Below are 21,689 nucleotides of genomic sequence, written 5' to 3'. Positions count from 1 at the left end.
TGATACTTACAGCCAACTGATCTTTGACAAAGCAAACAGAAAGATAAAGTGGAGAAAGGACACTTTATTCAGCAAATAGTGCTGGGATAATTGGCAAGCCACATGTAGAATGAAACTGGATCCTCATCTCTTACCTTATACAAAAATCAACTCAAGAGGGATCAAGGACTTAAATCTAAGACCTGAAACTATAGAAATTCTAGAAGACAATGTTGGAAAAACCCTTCTAGATATTGGCTTAGGCAATGATTTCATAACCAAGAACCCAAAAGCAAATGCAATAAAAACAAAGATAAATAGCTGGGACTAAATTAAACTAAAGAGCATTTGCACAGCAAAAGAAACAGCAGAGTAAACAGACAACCCACAGAGTGGGAGAAAATCTTCACAGTCTATACATCTGAAAAAGGACTAATATGCTGAATATACAATGAACTCAAACTAATTAGCAAGAAAACAAACAATCCCATCAAAAAAGTGGGCTAAGGACATGAATAGACAATTCTTTTTTTTTTTTTTTTAAATATTTTAAGTTCTAGGGTACATGTGCACAACGTGCAGGTTTGTTACATATGCATACATGTGCCATATTGGTGTGCTGCACCCATTAACTCGTCATTTACATTAGGTATATCTCCTAATGCTATCCCTCCCCCCTCCCTTCCCACAATAGGACCCAGTGTGTGATGATCCCCTTCCTGTGTCCAAGTGATCTCATTGTTCATTTCCCATCTATGAGTGAGAACATGTGGTATTTGGTTTTCTGTTCTTGCGATAGTTTGCTAAGAATGATGGTTTCCAGCTGCATCCATGCCCCTACAAAAGACACGAACTCATCCTTTTTTTTTTTTTTAATTATACTTTAAGTTCTAGGGTACACGTGCACAACGTGCAGGTTTGTTACATATGTATACTTGTGCCATGTTGGTGTGCTGCACCCATCAACTCGTCAGCACCCATCAACTCGTCATTTACATCAGGTATAACTCCCAATGCCATCCCTCCCCTGTACCCCCTCCCCATAATAGGCCCTGGTGTGTGATGTTCCCCTTCCAGAGTCCAAGTGATCTCATTGTTCAGTTCCCACCTATGAGTGAGAACATGCGGTGTTTGGTTTTCTGTTCTTGTGAGAGTTTGCTGAGAATGATGGTTTCCAGCTGCATACATGTTCCTACAAAGGACACAAACTCATCCTTTTTTATGGCTGCATAGTATTCCATGGTGTATATGTGCCACATTTTCTTAATCCAGTCTGTCACTGATGGACATTTGGGTTGATTCCAAGTCTTTGCTATTGTGAATAGTGCTGCAGTGAACATGTGTGTGCATGTGTCTTTATAGCAGCATGATTTATAATCCTTTGGGTATATACCCAGTAATGGAATGGCTGGGTCATATGGTACTTCTAGTTCTAGATCCTTGAGGAATCACCATACTGTTTTCCATAATGGTTGAACTAGTTTACAATCCCACCAACAGTGTAAAAGTGTTCCTGTTTCTCCACATCCTCTCCAGCACCTGTTGTTTCCTGACTTTTTAATGATTGCCATCCTAACTGGTGTGAGATGGTATCTCATTGTGGTTTTGATTTGCATTTCTCTGATGGCCAGTGATGGCGAGCATTTTTTCATGTGTCTGTTGGCTGTATGCATGTCTTCTTTTGAGAAATGTCTGTTCATATCCTTTGCCCACTTTTTGATGGGGTTGTTTGTTTTTTTTCTTGTAAATTTGTTTGAGTTCTTTATAGGTTCTGGATATTAGCCCTTTGTCAGATGAGTAGATTGCAAAAATTTTCTTCCATTCTGTAGGTTGCCTGTTCACTCTGGTGGTAGTTTCTTTTGCTGTGCAGAAGCTCTTTAGTTTAATTAGATCTCATTTGTCAGTTTTGGCTTTTGTTGCCGTTGCTTTTGGTGTTTTAGACATGAAGTCCTTGCCCATGCCTATGTCCTGAATGGTGTTACCTTGGTTTCCTTCTAGGGTTTTTATGGTTTTTAGGTCTCACATTTAAGTCTCTAATCCATCTTGAATTAATTTTCATATAAGGAGTAAGGAAAAGATCCAGTTTCAGCTTTCTACTTATGGCTAGCCAATTTTCCCAGCAACATTTATTAAATAGGGAATCCTTTCCCCATTTCTTGTTTCTCTCAGGTTTGTCAAAGATCAGATGGCTGTAGATATGTGGTATTATTTCTGAGGACTCTGTTCTGTTCCATCGGTCTATATCTCTGTTTTGGTACCAGTACCATGCTGTTTTGGTTACTGTAGCCTTGAATTATAGTTTGAAGTCAGGTAGCGTGATGCCTCCAGCTTTGTTCTTTTGGTTAGGATTGTCTTGGCAATGCGGGCTCTTTTTTGGTTCCATATGAATTTTAAAGCAGTTTTTTCCAATTCTGTGAAGAAAGTCATTGGTAGCTTAATGGGGATGGCATTGAATCTATAAATTACCTTGGGCAGTATGGCCACTTTCACAATATTGATTCTTCCTATCCATGAGCATGGTATGTTCTTCCATTTGTTTGTGTCCTCTTTTATTTCACTGAGCAGTGGTTTGTAGTTCTCCTTGAAGAGGTCCTTTACATCCCTTGTAAGTTGGATTCCTAGGTATTTTATTCTCTTTGAAGCTATTGTGAATGGGAATTCATTCATGATTTGGCTCTCTGTTTGTCTCTTACTGGTGTATAAGAATGCTTGTGATTTTTGCACATTGATTTTGTATCCTGAGACTTTGCTGAAGTTGCTTATCATCTTAAGGAGATTTTGGGCTGAGACAATGGGGTTTTCTAAATATATAATCATGTCATCTGCAAACAGGGACAATTTGACTTCTTCTTTTCCTAACCGAATACCCTTTATTTCTTTCTCTTGCCTGATTGCCCTAGCCAGAACTTTGAACACTTTGTTGAATAGGAGTGGTGAGAGAGGGCATCCCTTGTGCCAGTTTTCAAAGGGTTTCAAAGAAAGCTGGAAAGATCTAAAATTGACACCCTAACATCACAATTAAAAGAACTAGAGAAGTAAGAGCAAACACATTCAAAAGCTAGCAAAAGGCAAGAAATAACTAAGATCAGAGCAGAACTGAAGGAGATGGAGACACAAGAAACCCTCCAAAAAATCAATGAATCCAGGAGTTGGTTTTTTGAAAAGATCAACAAAATTGATAGTCTGCTAGCAAGGCTAATAAAGAAGAAAAGAGAGAAGAATCAAATAGATGCAATAAAAAATGATAAAGGGGATATCACCACTGACCCCACAGAAATACAAACTACCATCAGAGAATACTATAAACACCTCTATGCAAATAAATTAGAAAACCTAGAAGAAATGGATAATTTCCTGGACACTTACACTCTCCCAAGACTAAACCAGGAAGAAGTTGAATACCTGAATAGACCAATAGTAGGCTCTGAAATTGAGGCAATAATTAATAGCCTGACAACCAAAAAAAGTCCAGGACTAGACGGATTCATAGCCGAATTCCACCAGAGGTACAAGGAGGAGTTGGTACCATTCCTTCTGAAACTATTCCAATCAATAGAAAAAGAGGGAATCCTCCCTAACTCATTTTATGAGGCCAACATCAACCTGTTCCAAAGCCTGGTAGAGATACAACAAAAAAAGAGAATTTTAGACCAATATCCTTGATGAACATCGACGCAACAATCCTCAATAAAATACTGGCAAACCGAATCCAGCAGCACATCAAAAAGCTTATCCACCATGATCAAGTGGGCTTCATCCCTGGGATGCAAGGCTGGTTCAACATACGCAAATCAATAAACGTAATCCAGTATATAAACAGAACTAAAGGCAAAAACCACATGATTATCTCAACAGATGCAGAAAAGGCCTTTGACAAAATTCAACAGCCCCTCATGCTAAAAACCCTCAATAAATTCGGTATTGATGGAACATATCTCAAAATAATAAGAGCTATTAATGACAAACCCACAGCCAATATCATACTGAATGGACAAAAACTGGAAGCAACCAGGGGGGATGTCTCCCAGTTGGGCTACTCAGGGGTCAGGGACCCACTTGAGAAGGCAGTCTGTCCGTTCTCAGATCTCAACCTCTGTGCTGGGAGATCCGCTGCTCTCTTCAAAGCTGTCAGACAGGGCATTTATCTCTGCTGAGGTTTCTGCTGGTTTTTGTTTAGCTATGCCCTGTCCCCAGAGGAAGAGTCTACAGAGGCAGGCCGGCCTCCTTGAGCTGTGGTGGGCTCCACCCAATTCGAGCTTCCTGGCGGCTTTGTTTACCTACTTAAGCCTCAGCAATGGCAGGCGCCCCTCCCCCAGCCTCGCTGCCACCTTGCAGTTAGATCTCAGACTGCTGTGCTAGCAATGAGGGAGGCTCAGTGGGCGTGGGACCCTCTGGGCCAGTTGTGGGATGTAATCTCCTGGTGTGCCGTTTGCTAAGACCCTTGGTAAAGTACAGTATTAGGGTGGGAGTTACCCGATTTTCTAGGTGTTGTGTGTCTCAATTTCCTTTGGCTGGGAAAAGGAATTCCCTTCACCCTTGCACTTCCTAGGTGAGGGGATGCCTCGCCCTGCTTCAGCTCTTACTGGTCAGGTTGCACCCGTGGACCAGCGCCAACTGTCTGACATGCCCCAGTGAGATGAATCCGGTACCTCAGTTGAAAATGCAGAAATCACCCATCTTCTGTGTTGCTCACGCTGGGAGCTGGAGTCTGGAGCTATTCATATTTGGCCATCTTGGATGCCCCCGGCACCATTTATTAAATAGGGAATCCTTTCCCCATTTCTTGTTTTTGTCAGGTTTATCAAAGATCAGATGGCTGTAGATGTGTGGTATTATTTCTGAGGGCTCTGTTCTGTTCCATTGGTCTATATCTCTGTTTTGGTACCAGTACCATGCTGTTTTGGTTACTGTAGCCTTGTATTATAGCTTGAAGTCAGGTAGCGTGATGCCTCCAGCTTTGTTCTTTTGGCTTAGGATTGTCTTCGCAATGAGGGGTCTTTTTTGGTTCCATATGAACTTTAAAGCAGTTTTTTCCAAATGAATAGACAATTCTAAAAGAAGATATACAAATGGCCAACAAACATATGAAAAAAATGCTCAACATCACTAATGATCAGGGAAATGCAAATCAAAACCAGAATGTGATACCACCTTACTCCTGCAAGAATGGCCATAATCAAAAAATCAAAAACTATTAGATGTTGGCCTGGATACAGTGAAAGGGAAATGCTTTTACACTGCTGGTAGGAATGTAAACTAGTACAACCACTATGGAAAACAGTGTGGTGATTCCTTAGAGCTAAAAGTAGAACTGCCATTTGATCCAGCAATCCCACTACTGGGTATCTACCCAGAAGAAAAGAAGTCATATGAAAAAGATACTTGCACATGCATGTTTATAGCAATACAATTTGCAATTGCAAAAACGTGGAACCAACCTGAATGCCCATCAATGAGTGGATAGGGAAACTGTGAATACTACTCAGCCATAAAAAGGAATGAATTAATGGCATTCACAGCAACCTGGATGAGACTGGATACTATTATTCTAAGTGAAGTAACTCAGGAATGGAAAAACCAAACATCGTATGTTGTCACTCATATGTGGGAGCTAAACTATGACAATACAAAGTCATAAGAATAACACAATGGACTTTGGGGACTTGGGGAAAGGGTAGGAAAGGGGTGAGAGATAAAAGACCACAAATTAGGTGCAGTGTATACTGCTTGGGTGATGGGTGCACCAAAATCTCACAGATCACCACTAAAGAACTTACTCGTGTAACCAAACACTCCCTGTTCCCCAATAACCTATAGAAATAAAAAATTTTAATAAAAAATAAAAATAAAAAACAAAGTAATGGAACAGCCTAAAATTGCATATACATGGCAGGAGTTATTGGAATTTGTTGCAGTCATACAAAATATTTATTTTCCTTCTGTTAATATTGGTGTAACCATTTTCGTAGCTCATTTTGATCAATCATGGTAAAATCACCTTGAAAAGGATGCACTCTGTCGCCCAGGCTGGAGTACGGTGGCACAATCTTGGTTCACTGCCTCATGGGTTCAAGCGATCCTCCTGCCTCAGCCTCCCCAGTAGCTGAGATTACAAGCATGTAACACCACACCTGGCTAATTCTTGTATTTTTAGTAGAGATAGGGTTTCGCCATGTTGGCCAGGCTACTCTCAAACTCCTGACCTCAGGTGATCCACCTGCCTCGGCCTCCCAAAGTGTTTGGATTACAGGCATGAACCTCCATGCCCAGCCATTTTGTGTTTGATTTTGTTCTCTGTTTTAAAGAGAAAAAACACTGCAGCTGTAAAGCAGACATCTTCTATGTTCCCCCTCCGAGTCCTATTCCAAGCCCTCCTTCACCAAGGAAATTACTTCTTTGAATTTGGCATACATCTATTCCATATTTCTATTTTAAAATGCGTGTATGTGTATTCTTCAGTATATAGCAGTTTTTTTGACTTGTGTAAATTGATTTGTGCTGTATAAATTTTCTGTACTTGCTTACTCACACAATGTTGTTTGCAAGATCTATTCATCATATTTCATACATAAAAATATAGATAATTCATTTTCATTGCTGTTCATTTTACCAACATATTACTTCTTCATAATTTACCTTATACTGTTGTTTATTTAGGTTGTGACCAAATTTTTAATATTAATTATTCTGTAATTAATATTTTTATTTTGATTTTTCTATATTTTAGATTATTTAGGTAGGATAGTTGCTTACAAGTAGATATGAAAGTTTTTGAGGTGTGAGATTCATATTTGAAAATTTTTCCAAAAAAATAACAGTTTATAATCTCAAAACCCATTTATGAGAGTGCTCATCTTATAGCACTTTCACCAGCATTGAATATTCCAAGTTATTCTGGAGTTAATTCACTCATTTTTAATGGAAACAATTGACTTTGTGATTAAATTAAGTAGCATAGAAAAATGTGATCAATGTGTTGGTTGGATGTAAGCCATTTAGTTAAGTTCCAAGATCCACTTTAAAATCGTCTATCGATTATGAAATGCTATTGTATCATTTTATGTTGTGATTTTTTCTTCTTTCCAGAAAGGCTATATATGGATCTGCTATGCTTTATCTGTGCTATTAGGAGGTTATTGAAGTTTCCTCTGTAGTACATTTTATTATAACATCCAGTAATAAAAATATCTTTTTTTAGAAATCCAGGATATGCTTTACTTTCTTTATTGGGTATTTGTGATCACCAACTCTCTTCATTATTTTGGAATTTCAATTTTAAGCTCTAAGATGATGTCATCTTTGTAGCCAGAAGACCTGAGCAACAATATCATCTGCAGTTATGCAACCTTCATCAAATTATTCTCATTTTCCCCAGGAAATTATCAGATTCTATATCCATAAAGTGGGATTATTATCACCTTATTATGTTCTTAAATAGATTAAATGAGATCCTTTAAAATAAAATAGAAATATAGATTAGAATCAGTGATCTCTTTCCAAGTAGCCACAGATGACTAAATTCCCCAGTAGAACCCAGAATTAGAGAAATTTCAGAGGTATGATTGATCATCTTTCTCTGCCACCTTGCCTGACACAGCCAAGAGAGCAATTTATGCAGTGCATCACAGGTTGCCCAAATCCTTGGAAATCATGAAAGGCCTTATGTTCCCGCAGTGTCCTCCCCAACCTACGCACCAAGATTTTATACTTTGTACCTTAGCCAGCTCTCCCCAGAGTTAAAGTCTGAATTTTGCCATTTTCCAAAACGACTTTAGAAATCTCGAATCCCTAAATTCTACCATAAATTCTAATTTTTCCTTCTTCCACTTCGGTCTCTCCCCTCACTCCTGCTACGCTCCTCTCTGACCTATGGAAACCTGAAGTCTTTTGTTTCTTCTATTTTCTCCTAGACTGTCAATTCCCTTCCTGGCCCAGAAAAAAAGTTATAATTGTTATCATTGATTTGATACAATCTTTTGATTGCTCTCAGTGATTCCTCTCAAACTTCTTCAGTATGGACCATTCTCCCCAACTGCTGATGTATACAAAATTCTTGTTCCCTTATGTTAACAGATTACCTCATTTCCTACTTCATCAAGAAAATTTGAGATCTTCAGAAATGCCTCCCTCAACTACCAGCCCTCCTTCTACCATGCCAACTTACACCCATACCATCCCTGCAGTCTTACCTCCAGTCTGAATGAATGAGGTGCCTCACTTTCATTCAGTGTCAGCCCCTCCCCTTGTGCTGTCAATCTCTCTTCATTGTCCCCTCTTGGAAATTTACTCCAATTTTTTTTTTTTGGTACCATTTTATCTATCTTTAACCTGCTCCTCTTTGCCAGTGTCTTCATGTCAGCTTTCCTTTCCCTTGACCCCTCAGTTTTTTCATAGCCCCTTAACTTTTCTCCTCTCCTTTCATTCAGGCTTTATAAAGAATATTCTACCTGTATTGTATCTATTTTCTTCTTCTTTATCTTCAACCCACTGTAAGATAGTTATCACCTGAAATGTCTAGGTTCTCTAGAGGGACAGAATTAGTAGGATAGATAGATATATAAAGGGGAGTTTATTAAGTAGTATTAACTCACACAATCACAAGGCCGCAAAATAGGCCCTCCACAAGCTGAGGCACAAGGAAGCCAGTTCAAGTCTCAAAGCTGAAGAACTTGGAGTCCGTTGTTCAAGGGCAGGAAGCATCCAGCGTGGGAAAAAGATGTAGGCTGGGAGGCTAAGCCAGTCTACCCTTTTCACGTTTTTCTGCCTGCTTTATATTCGCTGGCAGCTGATTAGATGGTGCCCACCCAGATTAAGGGTAGGTCTGCCCTCTCCAGCCCACTGACCCAAATATTAATCTCCTTTGGCAACACCCTCACAGACACCTCCAACATTAACACTTTGCATCTTTTAATCCAGTCAAGTTCACACTCACTATTAACCATCACAATGTCTATCACCAAGGTTACTAGTGACCTACTGTTTTTAAAATGGAGTGGATATCCTCGATCTCTTATTTCACTGGACACCTTTCCTGAGTAGGATGCTCTTGTTCACTTCCTTTTTCCTAACACAACTCTATTCATTGGACTCTAGTCACCCTTACACTTCTGGACACCATTCCTTCTTGTTGCTCTTCCTGTTTTCAGCCCTCAAGTATTAGTGTCCCTTAAGGTACTGTCCTCAGTCAACTGCACTCTAGTTCCTCTCACATTCCCCATGGAGAGCTCATTCACGTGAGTTTCTACTTCCGTGATACTGCTAAGTTGTATCTCCAGCTGAAACTTATTCTCTAAGCTTCAGTTTTTGATAGCCAGCTGATTCCTGGTAATCTCCACCTATGTCCTCCAGGAACCTGAAGTTAATTATGATCAAAACTGATTTCAGTCTCTCCCATTTATCTGCTTCCACCCCAATACTCTGCATCTCCATTGGTGACATCACCACATGCTGGGAAACTGGAAGACATGTTTGTGCATGACTCACTCCCTCGCCCCCATATCCTGTCACCAAGTCCTACCATTTTTATCTTTTAAATGTTTCCTGAAGCAGCTGCTTTTTATTCCTCATTACTTCTTTCATTACCAGCCCTGTTAAGTTTCCTGTTTTTGTTTTTATTTTTTCAAAAAGGATAGAGTATATATACAGAACACCAATCTGCCAAAATCACTTTCCATTAAAAATATTTTAATTATGCTCCTTCACTTATGCAACAAAGTCTATCTCCTTTAAAAAATACAAGCTTTGAGTTTCTTGAGGGCAGAGGCCATACCATGTACTGTGACTAGTGTAATGCCTAGCACTTAGAAAATGTTTAATTAGATCTTACTTAATGAAGGGATGAGTAAATTATAGAAGTGCTGTGTATCCTTTCTTCTTACTCTTTTTTTCATACAGTGTCACTGTGTGGCAGAGACAATACTATTTGCCAAATAATCCACATCCTCCCTCTATGTTTCCCAGCCTTCCTTGCACTTAGGGTGAGGCCACATAAGTAGTTCTAGACAATGAGCTATAAGCATAAATGTTGCATGTCACTTGCAGCCCAATATCTTTAAGAGCAGTGGTGAATTTTCCACACTCTCTTTTCCCTTGCTTTGGCTCTCCTGACAATCTTGAGATGGTGTCACAACATCATGGGGCAGAAATGCATGCTGAACATACAGTAGTAGGGATAGTGGAAAGTAAGCCTTTTGTGTTAAATCACTGAGATTTCAGTATTAATTTGTTAAAACAGCATAATCTAATCCACCCTGAATAATAATAATGTTTACTGTTACAAGTTTATACATCAGTCTCTGTCTTACTGTATACATATGAGCTTTTATTGAACCTCGCCCAGTGGGCAGCTCTTTTGCTTCTCCTTACATGTGCATAATGCATAGGTAAAAAAAAAAAAAAAAGAAAAAAGAAAAAGAAAAAAAAAATTGGGAGGCTGAGGCAGGTGGATCACCTGAAGTCAAGAGTTTGAGAACAGCCTGGCCAACATGGTAAAACCCCGTCTCTACTAAAAATACAAAAATTAGCCTGTGCCTGTAGTCCCAACTACTCGGGAGGCTGAGGCAGGAGAATCACTTGAACCCGGGAGGTGGAGGTTGCAGTGAGCTGAGATCACACCATTGCAGTCCAGCCTGGGTGACAGAGTGAGACTCCATCAGAGAGGAGATGAGGGGAAGGAAGGGGAGGGGAGGGAAAAAAAGGGGAAGAGAGGGGAGGGGAGGGGAGCCACACATAACTGATGTTTTCCAACTCACCTGCCTGTTGCTAGCCAGCCCTCTGCCTCAAAACCTCTGAATATCAGAGTGTGCCCCCTACACATGATTTATATTTTCCATCCTTGCCCAGCCTGACACATAGGCAGAGCAGTTCATTGCCTATTCCCTGTGATCTAAGTGAGAGTAGAAGTATTTTTCTACATGCTCACACACACACACATCCTCCGTACTACCTCATGGATGCCTTTGATTTCGCAGCAGAATGCCATGTCTCTAAATTTCAAACCTTGTTATTAAGGAAACTTCTCCCAAGAATCGTACCATGTTCTGTTGCAAGCACAGGCTAAAGGAATCAGAGACTATCTCCAAAGTAGATCTGGAAGTCTTAAGCCCTCCTAATTTGTTAGGGATGTGTAGATAACCTCCACTGACCTACAATTACTAATATTCTCATGGTAACTTTGATATAATTCCATTCTTTTCTACAAGTATTCTACAAAATGCACTGCTTTTGTATTTGGAACCTAATTAGGTTCCAAATTTCATTGAACAGATTTATATTTTGTTGTTTCAGTAATAATTCTTTCAGTTAGAAAAAACAAAAAACAAAAAACAGAAAATCTGCCTTCCAGGCTTATATAATCTTACCAGGATCTATCCTTTGGCTCTACTTTCTGTAGAAATGCTCCATCCTCAGACAGGCTCTCTTTTTGTCATGCGTGAAGTTCACAGGGCCACACCCTTTCAGTTTCATATCCAGTAGAGAAAAGCAAAAGTGTTTTCCCCAGAAGTCACAAAGATTCATTGCTTTGTATGTGTTCTGAATGGGCCGTGTTCCCATCCCTGGACCAATCTTTGTGGCGAGGTGGATACAATGCACTAGTTAGCTGAGGCCTTAATCATCTCCCAAAGTGGTAAAAAAAAACAAACAAAAAAGGAATGGGCTTCAAAGGAAGCACAGACCTAAGAATAGGGAAGGGAATAATTTCTGGAGAGAAATTAGGCTACCACAAGGAAGGTTATGATGTTGGCAGCAATAGCAACCTCTATTCTCTCTATACAGTCTGCTGCCTGGAGTTAGAATTTAGAGACAGCATCTAGTTAGAGAAAAAAAAGTGTTTCTTTATATACTACATGTTACACTTTGATCATATTCTCTCTGTCCCTTCTCTGAACTTTTTAAAAAACATATTCTAAAGTATTTTCCTATATGCTGCCTTGTGTTTTAGTTATTTATAAATATTTATCTCCCCTAGATCTAGATCTAAATCATTAGCTATTTCAAGGCAAGTACTGGGGTTTATATGACCGTGCGTTCTGCATTGTGCATTACATGTAGTAGGCATCCCCGACTATTCAACAAATAATTATTCATTGACAAAATGAAAGGATTAAAAGTCCATAGGTCTTCAGGTGGTAGCTTGGGGACTGATTTTTTAAAAGTCACTGGGTCTTACTCATCTTACTCATAGTATTAGGTTGGTGCAAACATAATTGCAGTTTTTTTGTCATTGAAAGTAATGGCAAAACCGCAATTACATTTGCACCAGCCCAATATTATCTCATCACAGTTCTGTAACTCCTGTGTGTGCATGGATGTTTGTATGTGAGGTACTAATAGACACACAGTAAGTCTAATAGACACACTAATAGACACACACAGTAAGACACAGCTACTATGTGCCCATGGTAAGCAACAGGGATATGAGGATATAGTGATTACAAAACAAACATTCCCCCGGTCTTCAAAAGTTTATACTCTAGTGACAAAGACAGATGCTTATCAAATAGAGTATAATAAGTGCTCCAAAGAATAATTATAAGGTATTCAGGCAGAATGTATGTGAGTAATAGATCTTCAATTTTATTATTATTGTTCTAACTGATTCCAGATCAATTCCAAATTGGCTATGTCAGGGAATACCAGTTTTGCTAGAGGTCGATTAAAGGTGGAATTTCTTAGATGATTAACACTAGATTTCCAAGTAAAAGCTCAAGATCCAAGAAATTACATTTTATATTTGTGATAAGTAAAAACTAATTTAATTTTCTTTTCCTCTCTCCTTCCTCCTACCTCTCTCCCAGCCTGAAGTTCTGGATCAAATACAAAATTTAAGGGAGTTATGGATGGATAATAATGCATTACAAGTGTTACCTGGGGTATGTAAGTTTTTATTCTACCATGTTGTCTAGTATTTATGTTATACATTTGTTGTATTTGATCATAATCTCAACTCTTAAATGTCAGTGTTTGTATTTCAAACTAAAATAACACTCATTAGGAGTGTTCAGTCACCAAGTGTTTTCACCATTTTTTTTTTTAGTATTTTGTGTATCTTTTTGAGTGTTATAGGTGTACAAAATATAAGAAAGATTTTTCTTATTCCCTTTGGAATATATTTGTCATCTCTTCCCACATTTACTGTTCTTTAAAAGCCGAAATAATTTATAGTTATATTTTTAAAAAGCAAAATACTATATATAATACCAAGTTTTATTTTTACAAAATCAACCTTATTCTTACAGGTAACTAGACAATGGTTTTTACTCATTTTATTAGGGCTCTTTTACAAAACAAAAATCTCTCTCAGTTCAGGTGATTTTCAATAGAAACCCATGTGAATTTTTGAAAATGGCAAGGATCATACAGTATTAAAAACAGAAAGTTAAACCAAAGACAAATTTTTTCCTCGACTAAAGGCCAGCCCAGTAGTATCTCCTGAGTATAGGTTTCCAGTCAACTCGTTGAGTATGATTATTCCTGCTTTTTCCATCTAACAAAAGAATGTTCTCATAAAACACTGCCCCTTGCCACTTGCATACACACACACACTGAGAGAAAGAGAGAGAGAGAGAGAGAGCAAACACAAGTCTCCCTATTGTTTTGTACAACTCCAAACTCCTGGCATTGGTCTAAGTAGGCACAGCAGGTGAATATGTAATAAATCTTCAGCCAACACAGAGGTTTAGATGTGTATTCTCAAAACCAGTTTTATTTAATTTTTGAATTGACATTAAAAATTACTTAAAATGACAGCAAAACCAACAAGAACAAGACATTTATTCTGCCTTTGAACAAGCATAAGACCACATAAAGGAGAAAATCTGAAACAGAGATTATGGAAAAATAATTAATGCTCTTATCAAAAGATACATTTATACCATCACAGACACAAAACAGAAAAATATGCACATCTATTATTCACTGATTTATTTAAAAATCATGTACCAATAAAGCTCTATGAAACTGAAACTATGCTAATGTCAGGGTTACAAAGATAATATATTCAATGACCTTGAATATATTTGTTTGAGAAGCTCACGCATGGCAGGATAAACTGATCTGGATTTCACTACTCATAGCAGAGCCTGATTTGTGCTATAGTCAAGGTATGTACAAATCCTGAGGCAACACAGGTAAGACACTTACCAATCCCTGCACAAAGATTGAAGAATCAGAATGTATGCCTAGCTGAAAGTTTATACCTCTTCTTCAATATATTTATTTGTTAAAAATTACATAGCGTTTACCACGGGCTAGGCATTCTCTCTCTGTTTTACAAATATTGATTCATTGAATCCCTACAACAACCCTATGAAGTAAGTTCTACTACCATCCCCATTTTATAGATGAGGAAACTAAAACACAAAAAAAGTAACTGGCCCAAGATAACACAGCCAGTAAATGGTGGAGCTGTAATTCAAACCAGCGCCAGAGGCTGCTGTTGACTGTAAAGCTCCCAAAGGCTCTCTATGGAACCAATAGAAGGTACAAATGAGAATTTTACTTTTCACAATGTTTACATTCCCAAAATCCACTGTGCAAATCAACTCACATGCCAAATTTCTCAATAAGTTTGTTATTTAAGTGGAAAGGCAGGGATGAAATCTTCCATAAAGCATATAATGCTGCCTAATTTGTCTGTCTCGAGAGTAGATTTTTCATATGTACTGCTAGCTTTATATAGATTCCCTACTTTATTTTGTGTACTTGCACTTGGTATTTTGTTATACGCTGTGTGGGAATACTCTACACCTCCCTGCCTGAAATAGCCATGGCTTTCTGGATGTTGGTGCTGGCAAAGAATTGCTTTTTAGTTACCCCAAAATACTTGACTTTGAATGGTTCATCTTGAGTGTGGTCTCCAGCCTATGTCAGTTTCACAGAATAATTAAAACATTTAATATCATTAGCCATGGGGAAAAGAAACACATTCACTTTTTTCTTAGTTCATGTATCATAATAAAGTTAATATACTTTGTGAATACTTTTGAATAGTCTGGGCTATTATTTTCCACTGTGTTTTTCACAAATCAGAGAAGCAAATAGATAATGATCAAATATTTAGTCTTTTACATAGTTCTATCTTGTGACCATCAATCTAAAGTTAATCAACCAAAATATGACTAAACCATGTATTGAATTCACATTTATTTTAAACAAACTCCAGTATCTTCTTTTACTTGTGGTTTCTACTCTTTTCATCTGCTGTCCACTGCTCACCTATAGACCCTTCTATGCCCAGAGGATGTGAGATCAACATTCAGTATCCTCAAGGACTGTAAGAATTTATGCCTTTACAGTCCTCAGGCTATGATTGCTTTGATACAGTGTTTTCAACATCAAAGTGTTATTCCAAAAAGAATGTTTAGGAACTGCACATCAAAATATTAAATTATGCTGAAGATAGCCATGAAGGAAGCTTCAAGGAGAAAATAAATTTTCTCATGATATCTCATGATCAAGGAACAAAAAAGAAACACACACACATCATTCTTTCATTGCTCAATGGGAAAGAAGAGTGAACTTAGGTAACATGATAGTTCCTTGGGATGGAAAGCTATGAGTAAAGTGACAGTATTTTTCCAAGTGACACATTTCCAAGCATGAGGAGAAACTCTGTCTCATCCAAAGTACTCTGATTCTAGCTAGCAAATACTCAGTCACTCCAAGCCTGTGCTCACACTCTGCACCCACATGGGAAGCTGAGGGAGCAGGGCTAGAGATTTGCACGGGGTTAATTAAGGCTATGTGCCCTCCAAATGGGCTTTGTAGCCTGTAGTCTGATAAAATTGAGTTTGAAATCAGCTCCACCCCATATTAATGGGATAACTTTGGAGTGTTACTTGTAGTAGATGCTCTCATGCGTCCTTCTTCAGGACTGAAGAATTTACTCTATTCCTTTAGCTTCTGGAAATGCTGCTTGCAGCTCTCCAGCCTTCTTCAGAAATTGCCTCACCTAAAGAGAACATCTTCACTCATGGTCATAACCCCATTCCCAGAGACCTCCATCCAATGATCAATCAATGCAGGTATATAAAGGCTCAGCCCTTCATCCTCTACTCAGAACAACTTCAGAGCAATCCCAAATTCAGTGATCTTGGAAGTGCCAGCCAAGGACTTTCTTAAGACTTCATCACAGCCCAACTTCTTTGTCTACCCAATCTTGCTCCCTTTCTTTCCTGTCTCTTCCTTTCTACTGGCGTTGATCCTAAACACTCTCAAAAACTTCTCTCTTTGCCTCTGCTTCCCAAGCAATCCAACATGTGACATGACTTAATCGCCAATCGTTAATATGTGTTAAAATGCAGATTCTGATTCAGCAGGTCTGGGGTGAGTCTGACATTATACTTTTTTTTTTTTTTTTTGGCAGAGTCTCACTCTGTTGCCCAGGCTGGAGTTCAGTGGTGTGATCTCAGCTCACTGCAACCTCCGCCTCCTGGGTTCAATGGATCCTCTTGCCTCAGCCTCCTGAGTAGCTGGGATTACAGGCGCCCGCCACCATAGTCAGCCAATTTTTGTATTTTTAGTAGAGACGGGGTTTCATCTTGTTGGTCAGGCTGGTCTCAAACTCCTGATCTCATGATCTGCCCACCTCGGCCTCCCAAAGTGCTGGGATTACAGGTGTGAGCCACCGTGCCTGGCAGAGATTATACATTTCTAGCAAGCCCCCAGATGGTGTCAATGTGCTGGTCTGCCGAACACATTTTGGGTAGCAAAAATATAAAATATTGAATCAAATAATATATATATATAGCATAGTGCCAAGTGCAAGCTTGTGTGTATGTAATAAATGTATGTGCTTATTGTGTGTTTGTTTATTTATACTCTGTCAAGTAATTAGAGATGGTAAAGTATGCACAGGTAGACCAGATAAACAGAAGAACCATTCATTGAATAACTGAAATGTGTGGAACATTTATTTACAAAACATGCCCTAAAGGAAAAGGAAAATGAAGACCTTTGCCCTGCCCTAACTCCTCTAGTCCGTGTCCCACCCACATGTTCACTCCTTGCCCAAGATATGGGTTTCTCCTCAGAAATCAGTTACTAATCCAGTCATTCCACCTCTAACTTACTCTGGAGTCCATCCCTCTTCATCCTCACTTCTGCTGCCTTAACAGCTAAAATACTTCTATATCCTTCTAACAGATCTCCTTGACTCCAGCTTTTGAAAGTTCCCTGAAGTTATTTCTTCTAAGCATAAGTCTGTTCATGTTACTCCCCATTGTACACTCCTTTTGCTTTCCTTGCCTATAAAATAGAATTCGCATTTCTTCACATGACATAGAAACCCTTTCAGCAGCTGGCTTCTCCCTGTAATCTCAGCTTCATCACTATACTCAGCCACTTTGAATTTCCCAGTCTTCCTCAAACATAGCATGCTTTGTCACACTTTATAAAGGTACATGCTGTTCTCCCTTCCAGGTACAGGTTCTCTTCTTTTGACAAGCAGCATCTTCCAGACCATTTGCAGTCCTTCCCTGTTCTATGGCATTCACTACATGCTTTTTTATTGCACTTGTCACAGGGTATTATAATTGTTTCTTACTTGAAAGTTTCCTTCATTACTCAGAACCCCTTATTGATAAAATACTTTGTCTTCATCATGGCAAGTCTGTCCCCATACTTAACTGTCTTATTCTTGATTGTTCTTCAATACATAACACAGATACTGGTACATAGTAGATCCTTCAAAAAGGGCCATTGAATGAGCAAAACATTGACCCTGATTAATAGGGTCATCTCCAAAATTATAATTTAAAACCTTTCTTATGCATTTGAAGTTTTAAGGATCAACATGCCAATGTCATTGTTTCAATGGCAGCTTATTTAGTTGGGAGTTGTTTATTTTATTCAGTGCCAACTTCAAGGTTATTGTGTGTTTTCTAACTGCTGCACTGAGATATAATTCACATACCATATGCAGTTCCTTGGTTTTTGGACTACTCACATAGTTGTACAACCATCACCACAATCTAATTTTAGAACATTTTCATGTCCCCTAAAAGAAACCCTGAACCTATTAGCCGTAACTCCCATACTCCCCATCCACCCAGCTCCCAGCAACCCTACTCAACTTTCTATCTCTATGGATTGGCATATTCTGCACATATCATATAAATGGAATCATACAATATGTGGTCTTTTGTGACTGGCATCTGTTACTTTGCATGTATTTTCAAGGTTCATACATTGTGTAACATGTATCCATACTTTATTCCTTTTTATTGCCAAGTAATGCTTCATTATATATATATGCCACATTTGATTTGTGTGTTCATCAACTGATGGACATTTGGGTTGTCACCAATTTTTGGCATTGTGAATAATGCATCTGTGACCATTTGTGTAAGTTTTTTTATGTACATATGTTTTTATTATCAGTGGTGTGTACTTATACTGGTATAAGCCTATTTATTGTTGAGTCATTTTGAGAAACTGCCAAACAGTTTTGCAAAGTGGCTATACCATTTTACATTCCTACTAGCAATGTTTGAAGTTTACAATTCCTCCATTCTTGCCAACACTTGTTATTGTTGTGGTTGCTTTTAAAATAAACTTTACGGTGTAGTGGTTCTTACAACTTTAAAATGTCTTGTGAAAGTTTCTCAACTAACCCTGAGTTTATGCAATGTCATCAAGTCTATAGGGAAGTTAAAGATGTTGGTATACCTGGATATGTCAAAAAACAGAATAGAAACAGTTGACATGGACATTTCGGGATGTGAAGCCCTTGAGGACCTCTTATTGTCATCCAATATGTTGCAACAATTGCCTGACTCTATAGGTGAGGATACAATATTTTGTCACAAATATTTATGTCAAATATACCATTTTCTTTTTTGGAAGTATAGTTTGTCTATAGATATAGGTAATATACTGTTAGCCTGATGTTAATACATTTTAAAATGTGCTATGGAAATCATAAAATAGTATCTAACAAATATCTTAAGTGAAATATTAACTCTAGTGTCCAAATTCAAGAAGGCTCTCCTATTAAAATGATCCTACCAAATTGATATTGTTTAAAAATTGTTATATCTCCTAAGTTGCAAAATGTTATTATAAGGAATATGTGTGTTTTCTTTAGAGTAATTTAATAATCATATATGTATCCTTATATTATGATAGAATTACAATAGCTTCCATCCAAAAGATGTTGCTATATTCTATTTATAATATTGTTGTAACATTGGTATAATATGAGTAACATATAAAAAGTATAAACATAAAATGTCTTCTTAGTTCTATTATTTTTAAAAAGTCACATCTCCTTAACATGTTAAGATTCATTAGATCAGATAATTTGCCTGTTAGTATATAAAAAGCACTCATACATTTTCGTTTAAGAATGTTTATATGGCCCGGGCACAGTGGCTCACGCCTGTCATCCCAGCACTATGCGAGGCCGAGGCTGGTGGGTCACAAGGTCAGGAGTTTCAGACCAGCCTGGCCAATATGGTGAAACCCTGTCTCCACTAAAAATACAAAAAGTAGCCTAGCATGGTGGTGCATGCCTGTAGTCCCAGCTACTCAGGAGGGAGGCTGAGGCAGGAGAATCACTTTAACCCAGGAGGCGGTGGTTGCAGCGAGCCAAGATTACGCCACTGCACTCCAGCCTGGGCAATAGAGGGAGACTCCGTCTCGAAAACAAACAAACAAACAAAAAATTTATATGAGTAAAATAGTGAAAGACTAATTTAAATAAGGAGTAAGCTTTTTTTATAGGTATCTTGCTGTTAGTATTTATAAGAGAACTCTACGAAAAGGGTAATCATTAAATCACTTAACTTTGTAACATAGATTTTAGCCTCTTTGAAACAGATGTGTTATATGTTCTGGAACTTAATCATTATTAAGACTGACTGAAGTTCAGAATCAGTCTTATATTAGCAATGTGGTGCTCTTATCCTTTGTGGATGCTGCAGATCCAGTCCAAGCCAGCTTGTGACTTGCCATAGTTTTCCACAGTGAATTTTCTGTTCCCCTTTTCCCTAGCTCCACATACTAGTTGTAAATTTTTAATCATTATTAAGTTCCAGAACATGTAACTTTTTAAAAATTAAGCCATATCCTATATAATCCAGTTGAAGATGAGGCAATTTCCCAAATTTTTCTTCAATGAGTTATTTCTTCTATTTAGCCATTCTTTGAGGCTGATAAAGAACATTAGTCTTAGCAAAATTGTGGTCTATCTTTTCTTTCTTTCTAGAATTTTTGACTTTTTATTTACAAAATCACATATTTTATAATGGTATTTCTCTAACTTGCTCAATCATGGGTCTTAACTGAGAGTTTTATTAAACACTTCCACATTTCTAGGCTTTGTCTCTTAAGATTCTGATTCAGTAAATGAGACAAGCCCCCTGATCTGTATTTTTATTAAACATCATAGATGAGACTTGTGATCAGACAAATTAAGGAAATACTGGTTTATGTTGTAACAGGTAAAGAAGTATGATTATAGAGAACATCCACTGGTCAAGATGACAGAGCAACTTAATACATAACCTTACACCCCTACTCAACCACCATCCCATACCATTTTAAATATATCATGAAAATATAAAAACTATATATATTCAAAGAACATATTTTTCTTCATTACTGACTGCTCAGTGCCAAGAACTGTGCCTGGCATATTCTATCTGCTGCTTGAACACTTAGTAAATAAAATAGTTTAGCCACACTCACCCAGGCATGGTGGCATGTGCCAACAGTCCCAGTTACTCAAAAGGTTGAGACAAGAGGATTGCTTGAGCCCAGGAGTTCAAGTCCACCCTAGGCAACATAGCAAGACTCCATCTCCGGAAAAAAAATTCTGATTTTTAAAAAAGAAAAATTATCTTTGCTTAAGAAGAATGAACATCAACCTGAACCTGTGATAGAATGGAAAGCCAGCAATATCCCCAGGCCTGATGGGCTACAAACCACAAACAGCAGCTGTGAGTTCGGTTCTTACAGTGAAATAAGAAATAGAAGGACCTTAAACACAACAGAGGAATCAGAACTTACAGAAGATTAAGGTGGGACCTCTTTTCTGTGAAAAGGGACTGAAAAAATTTACAGCTAGTATGTGGAGGTAGAGAAAAAGGAAACAACAGAAAATTCACTGCGGAAAACTATGGCAAGTCACAAACTGGCTCGGACTGAATCTGCAGCATCCACAAAGGATAAGACCACCAACGTTGCTAATATAAGACTGGTTCTGAACTCCAGAAACCTGGGGGTCAGGTGGAGGTAACCAAAAAACTGCCAAACAGGGAGAGGTGAGCATAGTGAAGGGGGAAACATTCACCCTCACAGGTGAGCTTGCAAACAAAAATGTTGAAGGAAACTAATGTTGCTTTGACAACCAAAAATTCAACCAAATAGCAGAATTTACCCTAAGGGAAATAAAAGTTATCAACCAATATAAAAATTATTTTAAGTATGTATAGAACCTCAAATAGATAAAAGAATAACAATTAGTTGTTATATCCAAATAATTAGTGCCAGTAAAAGAGGATTCTTTTATATTTAAAATGCTGAAATACAATAATATGACTTATCAAACAAAAATATGAGCTATGACTAAAAATAGATGGTTAAGAAAAAGAATCAATTAAAAATCCTGAAAATGAAAAGGAAGATATTGGTCAAAGGGTACCAAGTTGCAGTTAGACAGGAGGAATAAATGATTAAATGTACAGATATGTTAATTAGCTTGATTC

At 38.0% G+C, this 21,689-nt stretch overlaps 1 protein-coding gene across 10 annotated transcripts in view; it reads left to right on the top strand.

Annotated features, from left to right (window-relative positions):
• Positions 1-21,689, top strand: part of LOC105498361 (leucine rich repeat containing 7) — a 571,142-nt gene that overhangs the window by 395,348 nt on the left and 154,105 nt on the right. For all 10 annotated transcript variants that reach the window (XR_011619899.1, XM_024798135.2, XM_024798136.2 and 7 more), the window contains exons 9-10: positions 12,777-12,851; positions 18,619-18,763. Coding sequence is in view for 9 of the 10 variants with exons in the window: in XM_024798135.2 (XP_024653903.2) it covers positions 12,777-12,851; positions 18,619-18,763 (220 nt within the window). In the remaining variant the exon portion in view is untranslated. The remainder of the gene's footprint in view (positions 1-12,776; positions 12,852-18,618; positions 18,764-21,689) is intronic.

Source organism: Macaca nemestrina, chromosome 1, assembly GCF_043159975.1.
Source record: "Macaca nemestrina isolate mMacNem1 chromosome 1, mMacNem.hap1, whole genome shotgun sequence".
Taxonomy (NCBI): Eukaryota; Metazoa; Chordata; class Mammalia; order Primates; family Cercopithecidae; genus Macaca; species Macaca nemestrina.
This window is presented reverse-complemented; position numbering and strand designations above follow the sequence as displayed.